Here is a 17,734-nt window from a genome sequence, read left to right on the forward strand (position 1 = left end):
AAAACCATAAAAATCAACTGAATTAAGGAAAGATAATAAAAATTGATTCGGCTTTACCGAAATATAAAAATAGCTCTTCTAAAAAAACTAATGATAAAAATAAAAAAAATAAAAAATTTAAAGATATTTAATATTACAATTAAATTTAAATCAAAATCTATTATATATTTTAGCATTAAAAAACATTAAAAAAAATAAAAAAAATTATAATTTAGAATAAATTAATCAGACCAACCATTTTTTATTTAGTCAATTTAATTCGATCTATCGGCTAATTTGGTGCACACTCCCACATAGTTGAAAGCTATATTGCACGATTGCATTTGGTTTCTATTTCTTAAAATACTTTTAAAATTTAGGCCTAATCACTCAAAAAAACCCTCACCTTTATTTTTTTTTTCAATTCCACCCTGACGTTGAAAATTTGTCAATTTTACCCACTTTTGAATTTTCCGTTTTCAATTGTACCCCAATATTTTAATTTTTGTTAATTTTTTTACTTAAATGATGAAATCATTCAATTAATTAAGTCTAAACATGAAATTAAATTCTTTTTTATTAAAAAAAGTACAAATAAGTCCTTTATTTTTAAAAACTAACTAAAAACCATAATCAAATTAACACTGATTTAAATTCTTAATTAATTTAACTAAATTTAAATAAATTTTAAAAATATACAATTAATATATGCGAGACATGGAGAATGTTTTAAACAAATTTTCAAACGCAAAAGACGTTAATTTAATTTTTCAGGGTACAATTGAAACACAAAAATGCAAAATAGGGTAAAATTGACAAATTTTCAACGTCAGGGTATGATTGAAAAGGGGCTAAAAGGTCGGGATTTTTTAAGACATTAGGCCTAAAATTTATATTTATCATATATCTATTGTTTCATATCATTTCAATTTGTATTTTTATCATAATAAATTTTAAAATTAAAGTAATAGAAGTTTATTTGAACTTTTCCCCCTCCAATTTGAACAATTGGCCGGAATTGAAAGAAAAAAATGAAAAATAAGATAAAATTGATGATTTTGAAAGATGCTGACTATAAATAAAAAAAAATCAAAAAGATGAGATATATTTTAAAATAAGTCTAAATTTTTTTATTTTAAAAAATCCATTTACTATTAATCTTATGTACATGTAGTCAGTTTTAGGTAGAATTAAAAAGACGTCGTTGTTTCATTCAATCAAAGCGATGACATTTTATGAAGAGAAAAAAAAATCACAAATACAGTAGACCCTCTAATAATTAATACTCAATAAATTAATAATTAATAAAATTTTAGGGAACCAATTTGAATATTACGTCTTATAAAGTATTTAATAAATTAATAATTCTAATAATTAATAAATTTTTAGTCCACCATATATATTAATTATCAGAGGGTTGACTGTGTACTGAATTAATAGTAAAAAAACTCTTTAAAATTTGAAAATAACAACTAATAATACATGAACTCTTAAATTAGTTAAGCCACTCTTTTATCATATATCATAATTGAAAGTAGTGATGGTGTTGTAATAAGGATCGGACCCACAAAAAAGGAAGCAATGAAATGTTAAAATCAACAGAAATGGCCACATATCCAATATGGATTTTAGTATGATTAAATCTATACTTCAAAGTGGCAGAATCAGATACCTTATCCCTCAAACATCTTACAATGCACTACAACGACCTGTTTGCTCATGAAAAGCAAGAGAAGTGGTGAAGAATGTTCATCAATTATTAGAATATGACACAAAATTTAGCCATAGATTTTATTTATGCTTTCTGTTTTGACAACTCTTTTTTTTTCAACTACAAAACATGCATAAGATATACAAGAATCTGCACTAAAAGAGGTGCATGTTAGCTACTCAACTTTGAATATACTTCTGCCACAAACTATGAGAGGACCATCTACCATACTTTAGAAATTCTACTACCATCTCATACGATATCCGGAACCAGTGCCCCGACTAATCTGGATCGAGTCGGATAGGACCTTAAAAGACAGTAAAAGAAATTCAGAAGATTTCGATGGCTATTTTATTTCTTGAATCGAACCCAAAATCTATGTTTAAGAAAATAAAAATTCTCATTATTCTATGCGTCTGAATTGATGGAAACAACAGCTGCACTATATTTATCTTTTCCATTACACAAATTAAACAACAAAGTACGTAATGGGCGCATCAGTCCTGAAGCACGGTGTAAGTATCCTAAATTTACAGCTGAAAAACATAAACAACAGCCTTATTGCTCAATTTACTTAGCAAATACTACAGTGAAACCTTTTACTAACAAAATATAAGGATTTACAACTTTAAAGACGTGTCTAATAAGTAGTTTTGTGAAATCATATGAACAGAAAAAAGTTCCTCAAAAGCTTTTCTTATTGAAGTGCATAAGTTGCTCTTAAGTAGTCAATGATGTCTGCACTTTCAAACATTTGCACCCCTGTATTTGGATCTTCTAAGTATGGTACCTGTATATATTATTTGTAAAATCCATCATACTTCTTGCTAATTCAATTCCATTTCTAGCACTAATACACGTCTGCCTTGAATATCCGATCAACCCCGGAACCCACATACGAAAGGTATGGTAAGATGGGTTCCGGCCCGACGTCGGCATCAACACCGCTTCATCGAATTTTTATTGGTGATTTGGATTACAAAAAATGAAAGTTCATGTTTAGAATTGTTGAATATCTATCCTGAAACGGCAAATACGCTATAGTTTATTATTTTATTTGCATTTAACTTTTCTGTTTGTAAGTAGAAGTACCTGAAAATGTTTGGCTTTCTGATAGAGTATATTCCTTTTAGGGCTGCCACGCGCACAACTAATAGCATAAACATAACAAAGTTAGTGAAAAATAAAAATGGAAGGCAGACAGAACATGTTGCTATATTATGGTAATCAATAATAAACATAATTTCTGATGCACGAAAATTACTCTAGTTTTACATTTTGATGTTTCATTGTCATTTTTGAAAGTGCTTTTAAAACTCCAAAACTCTATATTTATAATTAATCTTATAAGAAATATAGTTCCGGCATTTCTCATTTTGACGTTTCCATTTCGGTGTACATAGAAGGCAATATATATGGAAACATTTTTCCATGCATAAAAAGGAGGAAATGTCACAACTTATGCAGAACACGGGAACAATTAGTGATGGTTGGACAATAAAAGCAATTTTTCATTTTTAGCAAATGTTAGCATAAAAACATTAGTTCTGCTTGATTTTCTTATTGACTTAAAATATCAATTGCCCCCCTAAACTTGCATGCTATGAACAATTAACACTCAAATTAACCCTTTTTATCAATTAATCCCTCGAAGATTAATGGCGTTGTAGTTGAAACCCTCAAGAATCGACTAACTACATCTATCACCAAATTATACATAAAACAAAAAAAAAAGAGCTGCCGAAACAGGTCGAACTTTAAAATCGAAAGATTAGACTTTACCTGCGCTGAATATGTGGCAATTCTAACTCGACAAGTGTTTCACGAACAATTTTGCAGAATGGAGAACCCTGAAAAAAAAAATTGAGTGAATCACACCACCATTTACATCCAGGCAGTATCAGATCACGGAATTATTATATTTTAGATAGCACACTAGAGAAGAAATATTAAACAAATCTTATGAAAGAGCCAAAGTAGCTAAGGAAATATGATAAACTTACCTCATATGACCATATTTCTAGTGGTTTTGGTGGCAGTTTTGCAGGAGTATAAGATGATCCCTGCATATATATAAAATCCAATAGTAGGTTAGCAGGTTGAAGAAAGGTTGCACAACAATGAATGCAACAAGCCCGAAAAGAGCAAAATTTTTTTGAACTAACTTGAATATGAATTCAGCATATAAAGAGCTTCATTTAGTGACAACAGAAAACTTTTAATAAGAAAGTAAATGACAGATCTTAACACTAAACAATAAATGCAATATATGAAACATACTCGGAATTACTATTTATATCTTACAACACTCTGAAATTATCTTTTCAAACCGGTAATTTAGTAATTGCATGTACAAAGAGCTACATGTTAGTGATAACAAATAATATAAGTGAATCAAAGAACTAAAGCGGGTATATTACCTTTCCTGCTCTACCAATCATAGCAAACCCTGCAGTCAATGTCTACAAAGAACAGAAGTTATCAAACAAGACGCGAATCTTGAAAGCTAAACTTTACACGCCGTTTAAAAACATAAAAGAAAAATTTCTCTGACTAACCGTGAAAAGACCAAGTGACAACATGAGAGGGACTTTTCCATCACCTAAACAAACAAAATGAACATGGTATGTGAACAGATTGCTAAGAAGTACAGTAGATATAATATAGTCTATAAGAACCAAAGGATAGATCAAAATATAAGCTTCTCATCTAGCAAAAGGATAACTCTCTTCTAAATTGAAGATGATAAAAATTCAATTACAATAGCACCTAAAGAGGAATCCAAAATGCCCATTTAGATAGTTTTTTCACTTCAACATTTTACTTTAGTCTAACATGATTCTATCGTACGTTTGTTTGACACATAAAGTGTAAATCGGTACAATCAGAATGATTCTCCAAATGTATAGAAAAAATTAAAGTACAAACTGGAGGCATGAGATTTGCACTTTGCAAGACATTAAACAGCAAACAAGAAGAGAAGCAAATTTAAAGTGTAAAAGTACTAATATTAAAAAGAGTAATAGAAATTTAATCAAATGTTCCTAGAGCACAATCTGTATTGCTGTAGCTCAGCAAATATGTTAAAAAATAGTGAAATCATCCAATTAAAAGTTAATCAATGCAGACAAACGCACCATATTTATCAACCAGATACTTAATGATGGCATCTGATTCATACATAGCCGTTCCAGTATTTGGATCTACCTGCATTCACAACAAAGATAAGAACATTATCAATTCCAATACACTCAATATGATTAGAAGCCATCATGCAGGAATGTGTCACAGAGACAAATCAAATTAATAGGTGTGTGGTTCTACTCAATAATAAGCATAAAAGCATGCCTTATGATTAACAGAACGTGAATAGGACTATTCGAGAGTTCCGAATTCCTCAGAAACCAGAACTAGCTTATGGTTGTTTCCGGAATTCCTTAGTCAAGTCGATATGTAATGCAACTCACATTTGCTAGATTTCAGCTTCAACAGAGAGAATTATGTATTTTCTATCTTTCAACTACTTAATCTTAATCTTACTTCCCGTCAAACAAATATTCACCAAATGTTTTTTCTCCCTGTCTTGCTCTAAACCAAAATGCTCAACCATTGTAGTTACAACTAAAATGCAAGATGCCTGCAGTAATCATTTCGTGAGACAGGAAGTAAAGACGCAAACAGTATACCAAGGGAATGACTATATACCCTCTAATTATAGTTTTTCACACTCCTCCTGTAGCCTATTGCTATCTTTTGATTAACACATGAATGGAGTGTAAGAAACCTTTTTTAGAGTGCAATTTAGTCTTTGCTGTATATCAAGATACCAAATATTAAATATGAAAAGGAGAAGGAGAAGAATGACATAAGAGATGATAACAAACCATGTATGGGAATTGCCTTTTACCGCCCATCTGAATAGCCTTGGGACGGAAAGTGGGACCTTTCTGGGGGCAAGGATAATACAGAACATCGATATCCAAAACAGTAACAATTTCCCTAACCTGCACATATTTTTTACTAACATCACAAGTAAGTTATTTTGACATAACACCAATGAGAATGACTAGCTAGCAAACACACATGCACTGAAAATCTTGAGCATTGATTAATTTGAAATTACCTTGCGACAAAATGGACAGCTGAAGTTTAATCCACATGGAGAGAAACAAAGAATAGGCAATTAGTTTTATTCATAAAAAATGGATACAATATTGCATCCAGAAGATGCAAGAAAAGAAAAAAGAGAACAGTTTTATTTTTCATCTTATTCAAATGGAAGTCGCCATTTAAAGTATTCTGAAAACTGTATGAAATGATCAAGAAACCAGTTTACCCTTCAAACTCATATATCTCTATAGGTTTCTCTGGGCGAGGGCCGAGATTTGAGGTCTCTTTCACTGTAAAACCTATTAAAATGCAAATATCAAATCAAAAATATCAATTCAGATGAATTGCAAAGATATGTTCGTCCTCCACTTTTTGTCTAACAATAAACATTGGAAATTTAATAGGTACCAGCGAATTCAAGAGCATATTGGTCTGGTGGAATCTCATCCTTGGAAACAAAAGATGCAGAGTACCTGCCAAAGCACAATACAATTAAAGGACTGTGTAGGAACTCAAGAAGTAGCTAGTGCAATTCTTAACCAAGACATTATACTTGAACCAAAATTCTGAACTGTAACTGTCTGCACACAATGCTTCAGAATGAGATTGTGGGATTGCAAGTCTGATTCTTCAATCTTTAATGGGAGTCATTCTATTTGTGCATGTCTAGTTTCTTCTCATTTTTTGCAAGTAAAAATAACTTTAAAGTACACCAAAAGGGGTAATGTAGACTGCTGAACCCTATACGACATAAGATGCATACTAGACGACCAAATAGACAACAGCTAGAGACGAGCGAGAACAGTTTAAAGAGAAGCTCAGAATAAAGCTCTATTACAACAAAAATGATAGGCACATTCTTAAATCTTAAATCAGTCCAATAAATCAAGGTAAATTCTCAAGATTTTTGTCCTATCACTATCCATTATAAAATCTTGAATTAGTTGCCTACCTGAAACCATCCACTGCTTCCATTTCAAATGTTCATTTATCTTAGAATACAGCTTGTGAAAACTTTGTGACATGAAGTATAGAACCATTGATTCCATAATTTAGCAGAACATCATTTTTCAATGTGTGAGGCAATATGCCCATCTAGGCATTTACCTTACATTTCTTATAGTACCACTAGGAATTAAATTTCTAATCGACTATTGACAATAAAGTCTTCCAACAGTACACAATAATGATTGCAAGAATTTCACTGAACTTGACATTGATTCTAACACAGCATCCTATTTTAATTTCTTTATACATAAATATACATCTCGATCACTATCCTGCTCAGAATTATTTCCTGAAAAGAAAACTTCACGACATAGCTTACTGGTTGTTTATTTGAAGCTTAATCATAGACATACCTTAAAAAGGTCAGGGAATTCTACCAAATTCAGCATCAAATTCCATTTCAACAACTACCAATTGCATATCTTATGTTATCTAACTACAGTGGATTTTGTCTACTGAAATCCTCCACAATTTGTTCTACAATAATTCCTAGTCAAAAATCAAAACAAAAAACGAAGATAGAGAATAATTTTTACATACGTACCCAGAAACAAAAACACCAGTGCCTAACCGAAAAGGCAAGGCAAGAGCAGCACCAAGAATATCAAAAATCTTCTCAGGTTTCACAGCAAAACGCTGAGGCTTTGGCGCCTTGAAATTTGGTGGAGCACTAAAAATAGGAGCTTCAACTTTATTATTACTGTCTTCTTTATTACCAGTAGCAGCTGTTGAAGTCTCTGAAGTAGCTCGGACAGTAATGGGATTAAGCATAATTGGTCTTCTTCTTGAGGGTGGGGTTTGATTATTACCGGGAATTGAACGGAAAAGAGATGACTGAGAGATGTTTAAGACTCCGGCTGCCATGGCTCAGAGGTTAACGATAAAGAGACAGTCTTTTGAAAATAAAATGTAAAGACGGTAAAGTGAAAATTGTTTGGACAGGAAGTTAGTTGATGCCTATGTTTCCGGAAAATAAAAAAGGTGTGACAGGTAATTCACTTTTGGCCCTTCATTTTTTAAATTGTAACTTTTTGTTTCCTTTTTTTATTTTTTGTTTGTTTTTGTAAAAAATATCTTCGATCTTTTTCACTTTTTGAAGATGGCATAAATAAGTGTTGTCGAAGAGAAAAATGCCGACCAATGGGGGTTGGTTCAAGTGGTAAGTGGCTTGGTATCGCTTAAATAAAGTCTCGGGTTCGAGTCCTTGTTAATGCAGAAAATTCCCACTGGCAGACTCACCCACCATGCCAGGTGCGCGACGCCGGTCGAATCCGGATTAGTCAGGTGAAGCCTTGGAAACCGGATGGGTTTACCAAAAAAAAGAGAAAAATGCCGATCTTTCTGCGGAGAAAAATAGTTCTATATGAACCAAACGAGGAGTTGAAGATTCTATTGATACTCACAAGGTCATGCATACTGAAGAAACTGATATTAAATCTTCTTCTAGAAATCAAAATGAAGAGGGAGAGTCTTTTGATGAAGAAGAAAGTGATGGGAGAGCCTTTTTTAGTCATTTTGCCAACATATTTGAACTTAACTCTATACAACTCATACTTATAAATTATAGGCTTAATTGCATAAAAAATCACCCAACTTTCGCGTATTTTTGATATTTAACATAATCTTTTTTTTGGCATAAAAAATCACCAACTTTCATTTGTTTGCATATTTGTCCACGGGATGTGAAACGACGTCGTTTCGAATGTAAAACGGCGCCGTTTTGCGCTAAAACGGCGTCGTTTTGCACTTAATTTTTCAAAGGAAACAGTTATGTGGACGAATATGCCAAAAAATGAAAGTTGATGATTTTTTATGTCAAGAAAAAAAGATTATGTTAAATACCAAAAACACGCGACAGTTGGTGATTTTTGGTGCAATTAAGCCTAAATTATATGTGAACTTAATATTAACATTATGTCAACTTTGAAAAAAAAAAAATCAACAAGTCTTTTTTACTTTATTATATATATCATGGATTGCATTAATATATATGACATTTTATATATACAAAAATTGAAATCTATATTCTTTTAAGTAAAATGTATTTAAACTTCAAAAAACCTTACATCAATATGAGTAAACTTTAATAAATTGAATCTTTTTTTCTAGGCATATTCCTACATGACTTCACATCATGTCTATATATATGATATTTGTTGCACTTGTTATGACTTGTAGTTTTCCAAGCAGCTCTATTTCTTTTCTTTCTAGGCTTTCCCGACTTTGTTCTTCCTTGTGTTGTAGTTACAATCTTTTGTGCGACTTCTTTCGGCACATTCCACAAACTCTCATCTACCACTTGATATACAGTTTAGTCACTAGTTTTCAGTATTGTTTTTTTTTTGTGAACTACTGCGAACAAAATTTCTAAGGATCTTGATTTAATTTTTTGAGTATATATTGCCATTGCATGGGCAAGGAATTTCATCAATGTCGAATCTCCTACATGAGTGCATGTTCTTTCTTTGAGGTTTACAATGAACTTTGTTGTATGATCATAGATCGTCTTTACATTGTCATTTGAATTTGAAACCTGCATTTATAGTTAAATTTCAGAAACTATATGTGAACCAGATATTAACCGTATATGAACTTTACTTATTTAATTTGACATAATTAAATCATACCACTAATTTCAGTGAGTGAATGTAATTGTCATTCAAGATATCTTCTTCTCTTTTTGATAGGGTTGTGAAAGTTGATCTAGCCAAATGTCTATTCGCGTAGCTCCATTATTGCACCATTTTTCGTAGGTACTCAAGTAGTGTAGTGACTGGGAGATCCTTACATGTCTTTATTCTGGAAGTTATTGATTATGCAATATCAGTTTTCATGAATTTATGCTTGTTATTTTCGCAATGCGCCCGTGCCTATTTTTTTACAGTCAACAGCTTGTAGATAAGTCTTTAAACCTCTGCACATATTGTCAAGTTGCTTCATGTAGTAGTCAAATGCCTCAGTCGTGTAAGCTTTTGCTGCCCCATAAAATGATTCTCGTAGCTGTTTTGTTAACTTCTTGAACTTTCTTTTAATATTGTTGAATAAATAGAATGTGCACAATGCATGAGAAACTTCTAGAAAAACAGCAATGGCTGCATTTTTTATGTTTTCATGTCGATCGGAGACTATACACATGTCACTTCGCATCTGAAATGCATCTCTAATTCTTTTCATAAACCACTCCCAGGATTCATCGTTTTCAGAATCCACTATGCAAAAAGCTAGAGGAAATATCTTACCGTTTCCATCTTGTGCACATGTTGTTAAAAGCTTACCTCCATAGGCTAAAGTAAGGAAAGTGTCGTCAACAAGAATTACTGGAATGTAGAACTCCCATTCTTTTATAGATGCATTCAATACCATAAAAACATAAAGGAAGATGTTGTCATCTTTTAATTCCAATTTGACAAACGAACTCGGATTTGCAACCATTAGCATGTACAAGTAGCTTGGTATTAATGAAAAAAAGTCATCAGGTTTTCCTCTTACCATTTCTTGAGCTACTACTTTCAATCTATAGGCTTTAGAGTAGCTCATTTTTATTCCGTGATCATCTCTCATGTCTCTCAAAATATCATCTGGTTTGTAAACAGTTTTGAGGTTGATGTATTTGGATTTAATGTATTCACCAATTGCACTTGATGTTGCATGCCTCTGATCACTAGTTCTCACAACCATTGAGTAATTGTGGTTGATATTAAATTTTAGAAGACTTAAGTAGCAATTTCCCCCCTCAACTTGTAAGCAATGGACAATTAACATATAAATTAACTTTGTGGGCAAATTAGTCATGAACTTGCATATTATGCGCAATTAGCCCTATTTTGGCAATTTACCCCCTAAACTTGTAAGTTATTTGTCCCTCAATTGGCAATTTGCCCCATCAAATTTTAAGCTAATTTTTCAAGATGGGGCTAATTGCCCATAATCAGCAAGTTCATGACTAATTTGCTCACAAAGTTAATTTATGTGTTAATTGCCAATTGCTTACAAGTTGAGGAAGCAAATTGCTACTTAAGTCAATTTTAGAATGATAAAAATCTTTTGTTGAAGCATTAAGTTTCCATGTGCAATTGGTATCCAAACAACTCAAGAAATATTGTCTGTAACATGATCTTCGTACCTTGAACTGAAAATGGTTGTTGGTTGCATAAGAGCTCAAAACTGATTTCAAAACATTTTTGTTGTAGGATTGTCCTTCTTTGATTTCTCAATGTCTTGTGTCTATTATGACATTGTCATCTTTAAAGTTATTTTCCACTTCATCTTTATTATGTATGAACTCATTGTTCAAACATTTAGCATAGTTTATCACATCGGACATTTGTTCCTTCCGTTTTTCACTTGTTGCCCCAATCTCACGTGTTGAGCTTGATGCATTTGCAGACTGTTGTCCTGATTGGACGTCCGCTCGATACATTGAAAGTTGACTCAAAAATGCCACTTTTTTTCCGGACGATATGAATGAAATACATAACGGGTACATCATGCAATCTGGTGTATTGCTTTTCAGCTCCAAGTAGAATGACAAATTTTTATTGTCTGTTATTTTCATTGGTAGATAATTGATATTTACTTGATATTTGATCTCCAGACAAGTTGACATAAGGTTGATATTGAGTTGCTGTAACAGTATTTCCAATAAACTGTTATAGTCATGCACGGTTTTCTTTAACCAATATTCCCATCAGTTCAAAATTTACATACTCCATGCTTTGATTCCATTCTCCATTATAGTGAACAATGTAATGCATATACTTAATATTTTACACATAATCTAGGTTTGATATGAAATGTAGAATATGAAACCATATAAATTCATATTCATCTAATTTAACTTTAATAAATCAAAGCATTTTTTGTAGAATCTGAAATCAAATTCTCTTTAAATTTGAAATCTTTATAAACTTATTAAAATTACATTGAACTGAATCTATATTATATATCTATGTAATGTGCTATAATACAAATCTATTTGTTTATTTCTTAAATTACTGATTTCAAAATACAAAATCTGTTATTAAATTAGATCAGTTAATGTAAATTGTGAATTATACATCATATCTAATAACTAACCTGATATGAGTTTGATTTGAAGCTATCAATGGCACAAATATTGACAGAGTTCAATTGCGTAGGGAGTTAAGATGAGTCTCATTTTGATTTATAAATTCATTAATAATGGCAGAATTGATAGAGGTTGAAGAGGCTAATAATCACCCATGGCACCTCAACTATGGGGGTACGGGCGCTAAACCCCCTGATGTTTAAAAACGGGCAGTAAACTCCCTGAATTTTGAGGCGGCGCTCACAAAACCCCCTAAGACCAAATATCGCCGTTTTTTTCGTTTTCTGTCGACGTGGCATCCAATTTCTCGTCCGGACACCAAATGGCGGCGCCTGTCCCCCCTGCATGCATGTCTGACACCTGCTGCTTGTGTAAGAATGCGTCAGTTGACTTTTTATAAAAAAAAAAAAAAACAAATGAAAAGTAACCGCGGTAATTTATTTTTTTCTCTCTCCTACTTTTCCTTTTCCCCACTCGCTCCCCTCACTTCCGTTTCACTATTTTCGTTTCAAATATTTTCGCCACGCTTCGTCTTCTTCCCCTCGTTTTTTCGTTTCTTCGCTGACACTGACCTAGGGTTTGCTCCTTTCCCATTTTTCGTTCAATCTTTCTCATTTTCCTCGCATTCTTCCCCATTCTTCCTCCATTGTTCAACATTGTCTTTCATTTACCGAAGTGTAAAAAATATAAGTAAAATCGCTGAAAAACCTAACTAAAAGAGAACATTACTTCTGCAACAAAGAACAAGAAAGTGATTAAAGGTTAGAAATTTAAAGTTACTTGTTATTTGATTTTTTGTGGGTTGGTTAGAAATTTTAACTCCACTAACATGTTGGCAGGTTTTTAGTTTGTGTGGCTGCAAAAAATGAAGAGAAAAGGATTCAGTAGACGAAAACGAAAAGAAAAGAGTGATTACAGAAGCGGGCCTCCTGGAACTGCTGGGTATGGCTTGATGGATAGTTCCAGCAGCGATGATGTTGTTGAAGGTATGCTTGTAGTCTATTTTATAGGACATTTTTGCTAAGAAATTGGCGGGGGTTGATGACTGTAAAAGTTGATAAATTTGTAGGACCACTTAACTACCAAACATGTCAAATTGTTTTTTTTAGAGATAAATTGGTTGATTGGTTTGGGACCATTTCTTTTTGGCTGTATATGCTTTTTGAATAATAGAATATGCTTGCTATGCTTGGTGATTGTGATAGTTGAGTTTTTAATATGTCTTTATGTGTTGGAACTGCTGTTTTAGACAATTAAGTATTATTGTTTGTGTACTTAATGATGGTTGGTTGGTTTGTTGGTTGAATTTAGTGTTGCTTTTTTTTTTCTGTTTTTCAGTTTCCCCTGCAGAATTAAATTGTTTTACCATCAACTTACACATTGGTGGGGAACTTGGGGAGTGGGGATATCATAACGGGGAAGTGAAGAGTAGGGTATATAACCTTGATGTCATTACAATGGGTAAGTTTGATAAATGGGTGGCAAAACTGTTACCCAAGAAGCTTGTTGACTACCATTGGAAAGAGACAGCCGTAGAATATAACGTGGGGATAAAACCAATTAGCCATGAGGATGATTTTATGGAAATGGCTAAGGCTGGGTCAAAGGCGGGGAGTGTTGAGGTGTACGTTAGGGAGTACTCCGTTGGGGATGTTAGGAAATTACAGCCTAAGAGAAGTCCTAGTCCTCCCCCTCCATCAGCAGTTGTCTTAGAGGAAATTGAAGAACCGAAGGACAGTTTCAGTTATCCTAGTCTGGGCCTGGTGTTGAGTCAGGAAAATTGGGAGAAGCATGGGGATCGTGGCTTCAGAAAAAAGGCGCCAGATGCCATCAGAATGGTGCAAAGTCAGGGGCCAGGGGTGAAAACGCAAGGGAGCCAGGGGCCATTGTTGAGAAGAAGGTCAGCAAGTCAAGGACCACTAATGATTGAAGGCCAATGGGAACCTGAACCCCCCCCCCCCCTCCGTACACAGCCGTTGGTGAATCAGAGGTTCGACAGTGGATGAAAAAAACTATGGAAGATCTGATGAGGGCGGGGCCTAGTGAGGGGCAAAATCTAGCTGAGAGGTTTGAGGAGGTGCAAAATGAGGGGCTGAACGAGGGGCTAAATGAGGGAGAAAATCAAAATCTGAATGAGGGGCTAAATGAGGGGCTAAATGAGGAGCTGAACGAGGGGCAGAAAGATGGGGTGAGTGTGGGCCAAATGGAGGGGCCAAACGACGACGAGCATGGGCAGATGGGAATAGATGAGGTTAGTAAGGGGCTTTATGATGGGTTACCTGCTAGTGATGGGATGTGGAACGAAGGGGACCTTGGCGAGGTCAATCAAGAAGCTAATCAGAGGGGCCCTGCTGCTGATCTGCAATGGGAACCTGAGAGGCCAAGTCAGGTTGAGGACCAGTGGCAAAAATGGAGGAACTTCGATGAGTTATTAGATGGCCTTTCAGCTGAGCTTCGGGTGCTATTCGACATGCCCAGTGAAAGAGAGAAGGATGTTCCTGAGGGAGTTGTAAATGAAGAACAGAATGTGCAAGAGGAAGGGGGGCATGTGGATGCAGAGCAGAATGTGGAAGAGGAGGGGGGGCATGGGGATGCAGAGCAGAATGTGGAAGAGGAGGTGGGGCATGGGGATGCAGAGCAGAATGTGGAAGAGGAGGGGGGGTATGGGGATGAAGAGCATATTGATGATTACATAGTTGACCCCGACTACGATATATGGGTGATGACGACGATCTCTTGACAGAGCTGAGATCAACAGGCCAACTACACGGAGAGTCATCAGTTCCAGTTCAAGATGGGGATGAACACGATGTTCAATCAACACAGAGGTCTGGTGGCAGACCAAGGGGTAGTTCACAGCCAGAATTTGGGCCAGGTGGTGTAGAAAGAACCATAAATCCGGATTTGAATGAAGCTGAGTCGGACTATATTGCATCGGATGACAACAACACAACCTCTGATTCTGATGGTCAAACGGGTGCGCGGTTTAACAGGTTCGATGAGCAGGCTGCGAGAGCCAATCCCTCGTTCACCGAAGGAATGTTGTTTGATAATAGGCACCAGTTCAAGAAGGCCTGCAGGGAGTGGGGAATAGTCAACAGGTATCAAGTTTGGTTCCCCACTAATGAGAAGACGCGGGTTAGGTGCAAGTGCTATGCCAAGTGTGGTTTTTTCGTCTTCGCTTCAAAACTAGATATGGCAAATCCGGAAGACGAGACATTCCAAGTGAAGAGCTTTTTCTTGGAACACACTTGTCCTAAGAGGACAACCAACTTCCACGTCACAAGTGCGTATCTGGCAGATAGTTTTTTGGAGGAGTTCAGAAACAATCCCGACTATACCCCTGAGCAGTTTAAGGGCAAGATCCAAAGAGAGCTGAAACAGAACATCCCAATCCAGAAAGCAAGAAGAGCTAAGAGGAAGGCATTGGATAAGTTGGAGGGGGATGAAGATGGACAGTATGAGAAGATGTATGACTACAGGAGGGAGGTCCTTAGAACAAATCCTGGCAGCACTGTCGACTTTAAAGAGCCGAGAGGGAAATTTCAAGGCATGTATGTCTGTTTTGATGCGATGAAGCAGGGTTTCAGGAATGGCCTTAGGGAGATTGTGTGCCTTGACGGTTGTTGGCTCAAGGGAAAGTATGGGGGTCAGTTGCTTTCTGCAACCGGTATTGACCCGAATGATTGCATGTACCCCCTTGCAATGGCGTGGGTGAAGGTGGAGAACACAGATTCTTGGACGTGATTTATGGAGCTGCTGAAGGCGGATCTGCACTTGGGCAACAACACAGTTTTTATGTCTGATAAACAGAAGGTAATTTCTTTAATGCAGAAGCTTGTTTTGGTTCTTGCTCTCTTTGGTGTATAATGTGCAGTTGATGTTAGGATAAACTCTAGGGATATTTGTAGATGACATATTCATAGTTAAAGGTCCACACTGAATGAGTTTAAAATGTTTAGTGTCCACTGCTGATTTGAAATTTGTAATCCAGGGTCCATACTTGATCATTCTGCTATGATGGTTCACATGCAGGGGTTGGTCAACGCCGTGAAGGAGCTGTTTCCCTATTCTGAGCATAGGTTCTGCTGGAGGCATCTGTGGTCAAATTATAGGTCCATATTTCACCATCAACACTTGAAGCCTCTGATATGGAACATTGGGATAGCTTCTTACAAATCCAAATTTGTTGCGGCAATGAAGGTTTTGGAAGACAGCCATGCAGAGGCATACGCGTGGATTAGTGCTAGACCAAGAGAGCATTGGTCTAGGTACTATTTTGGTACAGAAGTGAAGTGTGACATTCTCCTCAATAATCTGGCCGAGGCGTTCAACAAGTACATCCTGGCTGCCAGAGTGAAACCAATTTTGACCATGTTCGAAATGATTAGAACCCAGCTCATGAAGCGGATAAGTGACAAGCAACTTTTAGGGAGTAAAATTCAGACTGATGTGTGCCCTAAAATTTTAAAGAAGCTTGACAAGATCATCGATGAGGGATGGAAGTACACCGCAACCCCTACCGGCGGCCCACAAGTTCAAGTTAGTGGTCCCGGGGGGCAGTTTGTGGTGAATTTGCCTGAAAGAACTTGCACCTGTAGAAGATGGGACCTGACTGGGATTCCATGCGTCCATGCCTGTGCTGCTATTCATGAGAACAATGAACACCCACGGTGGTACATTGATGACTGTTATAGCAAAGGGGTGTACGAGCGAGTTTATAGCTTTGTTATCAATCCCATGAATGGGGCTGATATGTGGGAAACAGACCCAAACCCCTTCAATATCATACTCCCACCCTCACCAGTGCAACAAAAGAAGAGAGGGAGAAAGGCAACGGTAAGGCGACTGGAGGCTGAGGAGCTTGAAAAGCAGGCTGCCGAGAAAGCAAGCGACGCACAAGAGACGAGGGCCAAGTTATCACAAAAGGGGCGTCAGCGAATTAAGTGTAGCGAATGTGGACAGTTTGGACACAATATCAGGAAACATTTAAAGGAAAGAGGTCAAGCTTCGGGTGGAGGTGAACAGCAGCCATCTGTAAATGAAGGTGAAGGACCAATGGCAGAGAGTGAAGTAAGTAACTTTCTGAAATTTCGGTTGCCTGTGTAAGTACAATCTCCCTTCTAATTGTGTTTTTGTTGTAGGCTACTACTGAAGTGCCGCATGCGTCCCCAGCACACCAGACATTGCCATCTGAAACAGAAGCTGCTTGTAATCTTGACAGCCAAACGAGTGCAGTTGATGATGGTGCTCCACCCAAAAGACAGCGCAAGAAGAAGAGTAATACAGAAGCGTCTGAAAGATACAAGGAACATCTGAGGAAAAGACCTAGGCAGGGCTAGATTTATTTTGTGCCTAGATAATGTTTATTTTGGACCTTATATTTTGTGCCCAGATACTGTAACTGAATATGTCCTGAACATGTGGGTAGATAGGAATACTGCCTATTAATTTGCCTATTTATGTAGATTATATTTCTTGTCTATTAATTTGCCGTTTTGTGATATATGATGATGTTAGTGAGTAGATAGGAATACTGCCATTCAAGTGCAGACCCTAAACAAATATTACTAATCAATCATGGACCCTGAGATTTGATAAATTGTTATCCATGGCCCTTAAGTTTATTTGTAAGACTTTTGATCAGAGGGTTAATAAAATGTTCATCCCTCATAGTATATAACGTATCCACCGTCGACCTGTATATTATACGTTTCATCACGCGTGGACCCTAATGTTTAGATAGATGATCATCTATGGCCCTTTAGTTATTAATTGATATCAGCATGGCCTACTTTTGCGCCCCACTTAAATAGTCAATAAGTAACTGGTTTTCTTATTTCGTTCTTCGTTTCCAT

At 35.8% G+C, this 17,734-nt stretch overlaps 3 protein-coding genes across 5 annotated transcripts in view; 1 reads left to right on the forward strand and 2 right to left on the reverse strand.

Moving 5' to 3' along the window:
• The window catches only part of LOC126677331 (uncharacterized), a 75,931-nt gene extending 68,161 nt beyond the window's left edge, over positions 1-7,770 (reverse strand). The window contains exons 1-12 of one of the 3 annotated variants that reach the window (XM_056105473.1): positions 7,353-7,767; positions 6,209-6,273; positions 6,027-6,099; positions 5,814-5,832; positions 5,575-5,694; positions 4,828-4,897; positions 4,249-4,292; positions 4,111-4,152; positions 3,694-3,753; positions 3,473-3,540; positions 2,783-2,840; positions 2,342-2,480 (exon numbers count right to left, since the gene is read on the reverse strand). In XM_056105473.1, the coding sequence (XP_055961448.1) occupies positions 2,388-2,480; positions 2,783-2,840; positions 3,473-3,540; positions 3,694-3,753; positions 4,111-4,152; positions 4,249-4,292; positions 4,828-4,897; positions 5,575-5,694; positions 5,814-5,832; positions 6,027-6,099; positions 6,209-6,273; positions 7,353-7,672 (1,032 nt within the window). In that variant the 5' untranslated portion in view covers positions 7,673-7,767 and the 3' untranslated portion in view covers positions 2,342-2,387. Of the gene's footprint in view, positions 1-1,715; positions 1,998-2,111; positions 2,481-2,782; positions 2,841-3,472; positions 3,541-3,693; positions 3,754-4,110; positions 4,153-4,248; positions 4,293-4,827; positions 4,898-5,574; positions 5,695-5,813; positions 5,833-6,026; positions 6,100-6,208; positions 6,274-7,352 lie in introns of those variants that run through there. The other 2 variants (XM_056105474.1, XM_050371894.2) reach the window with 2 other exon arrangements.
• A 1,349-nt stretch (positions 7,771-9,119) lies between these two features.
• On the reverse strand, positions 9,120-10,486 carry LOC126678426 (uncharacterized). Its single transcript, XM_050373323.1, has 2 exons — positions 9,698-10,486; positions 9,120-9,341 (listed from the first exon to the last, which is right to left on the reverse strand). Exons 1-2 carry the CDS (start codon positions 10,484-10,486, stop codon positions 9,120-9,122), a joined length of 1,011 nt encoding a protein of 336 aa, XP_050229280.1.
• A 1,623-nt stretch (positions 10,487-12,109) lies between these two features.
• LOC126678427 (uncharacterized) lies at positions 12,110-14,020 on the forward strand. The gene is made up of 3 exons (XM_056105587.1): positions 12,110-12,637; positions 12,716-12,862; positions 13,215-14,020. The coding sequence occupies exons 2-3, from the start codon at positions 12,742-12,744 to the stop codon at positions 13,880-13,882; spliced, it is 789 nt and encodes a 262-aa protein (XP_055961562.1). The 5' UTR covers positions 12,110-12,637; positions 12,716-12,741; the 3' UTR covers positions 13,883-14,020.
• Positions 14,021-17,734: the final 3,714 nt, after the last annotated feature.

This window comes from Mercurialis annua, linkage group LG4, assembly GCF_937616625.2.
Source record: "Mercurialis annua linkage group LG4, ddMerAnnu1.2, whole genome shotgun sequence".
Taxonomy (NCBI): domain Eukaryota; kingdom Viridiplantae; phylum Streptophyta; class Magnoliopsida; order Malpighiales; family Euphorbiaceae; genus Mercurialis; species Mercurialis annua.

Excerpts from the sequence above, each read along its gene's own strand:
- LOC126678426 (XM_050373323.1), bottom strand. The coding sequence starts at position 10,486 with ATGGTTGTGAGAACTAGTGATCAGAGGCATGCAACATCAAGTGCAATT. Across the intron at positions 9,342-9,697 it reads TAAAGACTTATCTACAAGCT|GTTTCAAATTCAAATGACAA; the intron begins GTTGACTGTAAA and ends CTATAAATGCAG.
- LOC126678427 (XM_056105587.1), top strand. The coding sequence starts at position 12,742 with ATGAAGAGAAAAGGATTCAGTAGACGAAAACGAAAAGAAAAGAGTGAT. Across the intron at positions 12,863-13,214 it reads CAGCGATGATGTTGTTGAAG|TTTCCCCTGCAGAATTAAAT; the intron begins GTATGCTTGTAG and ends TCTGTTTTTCAG.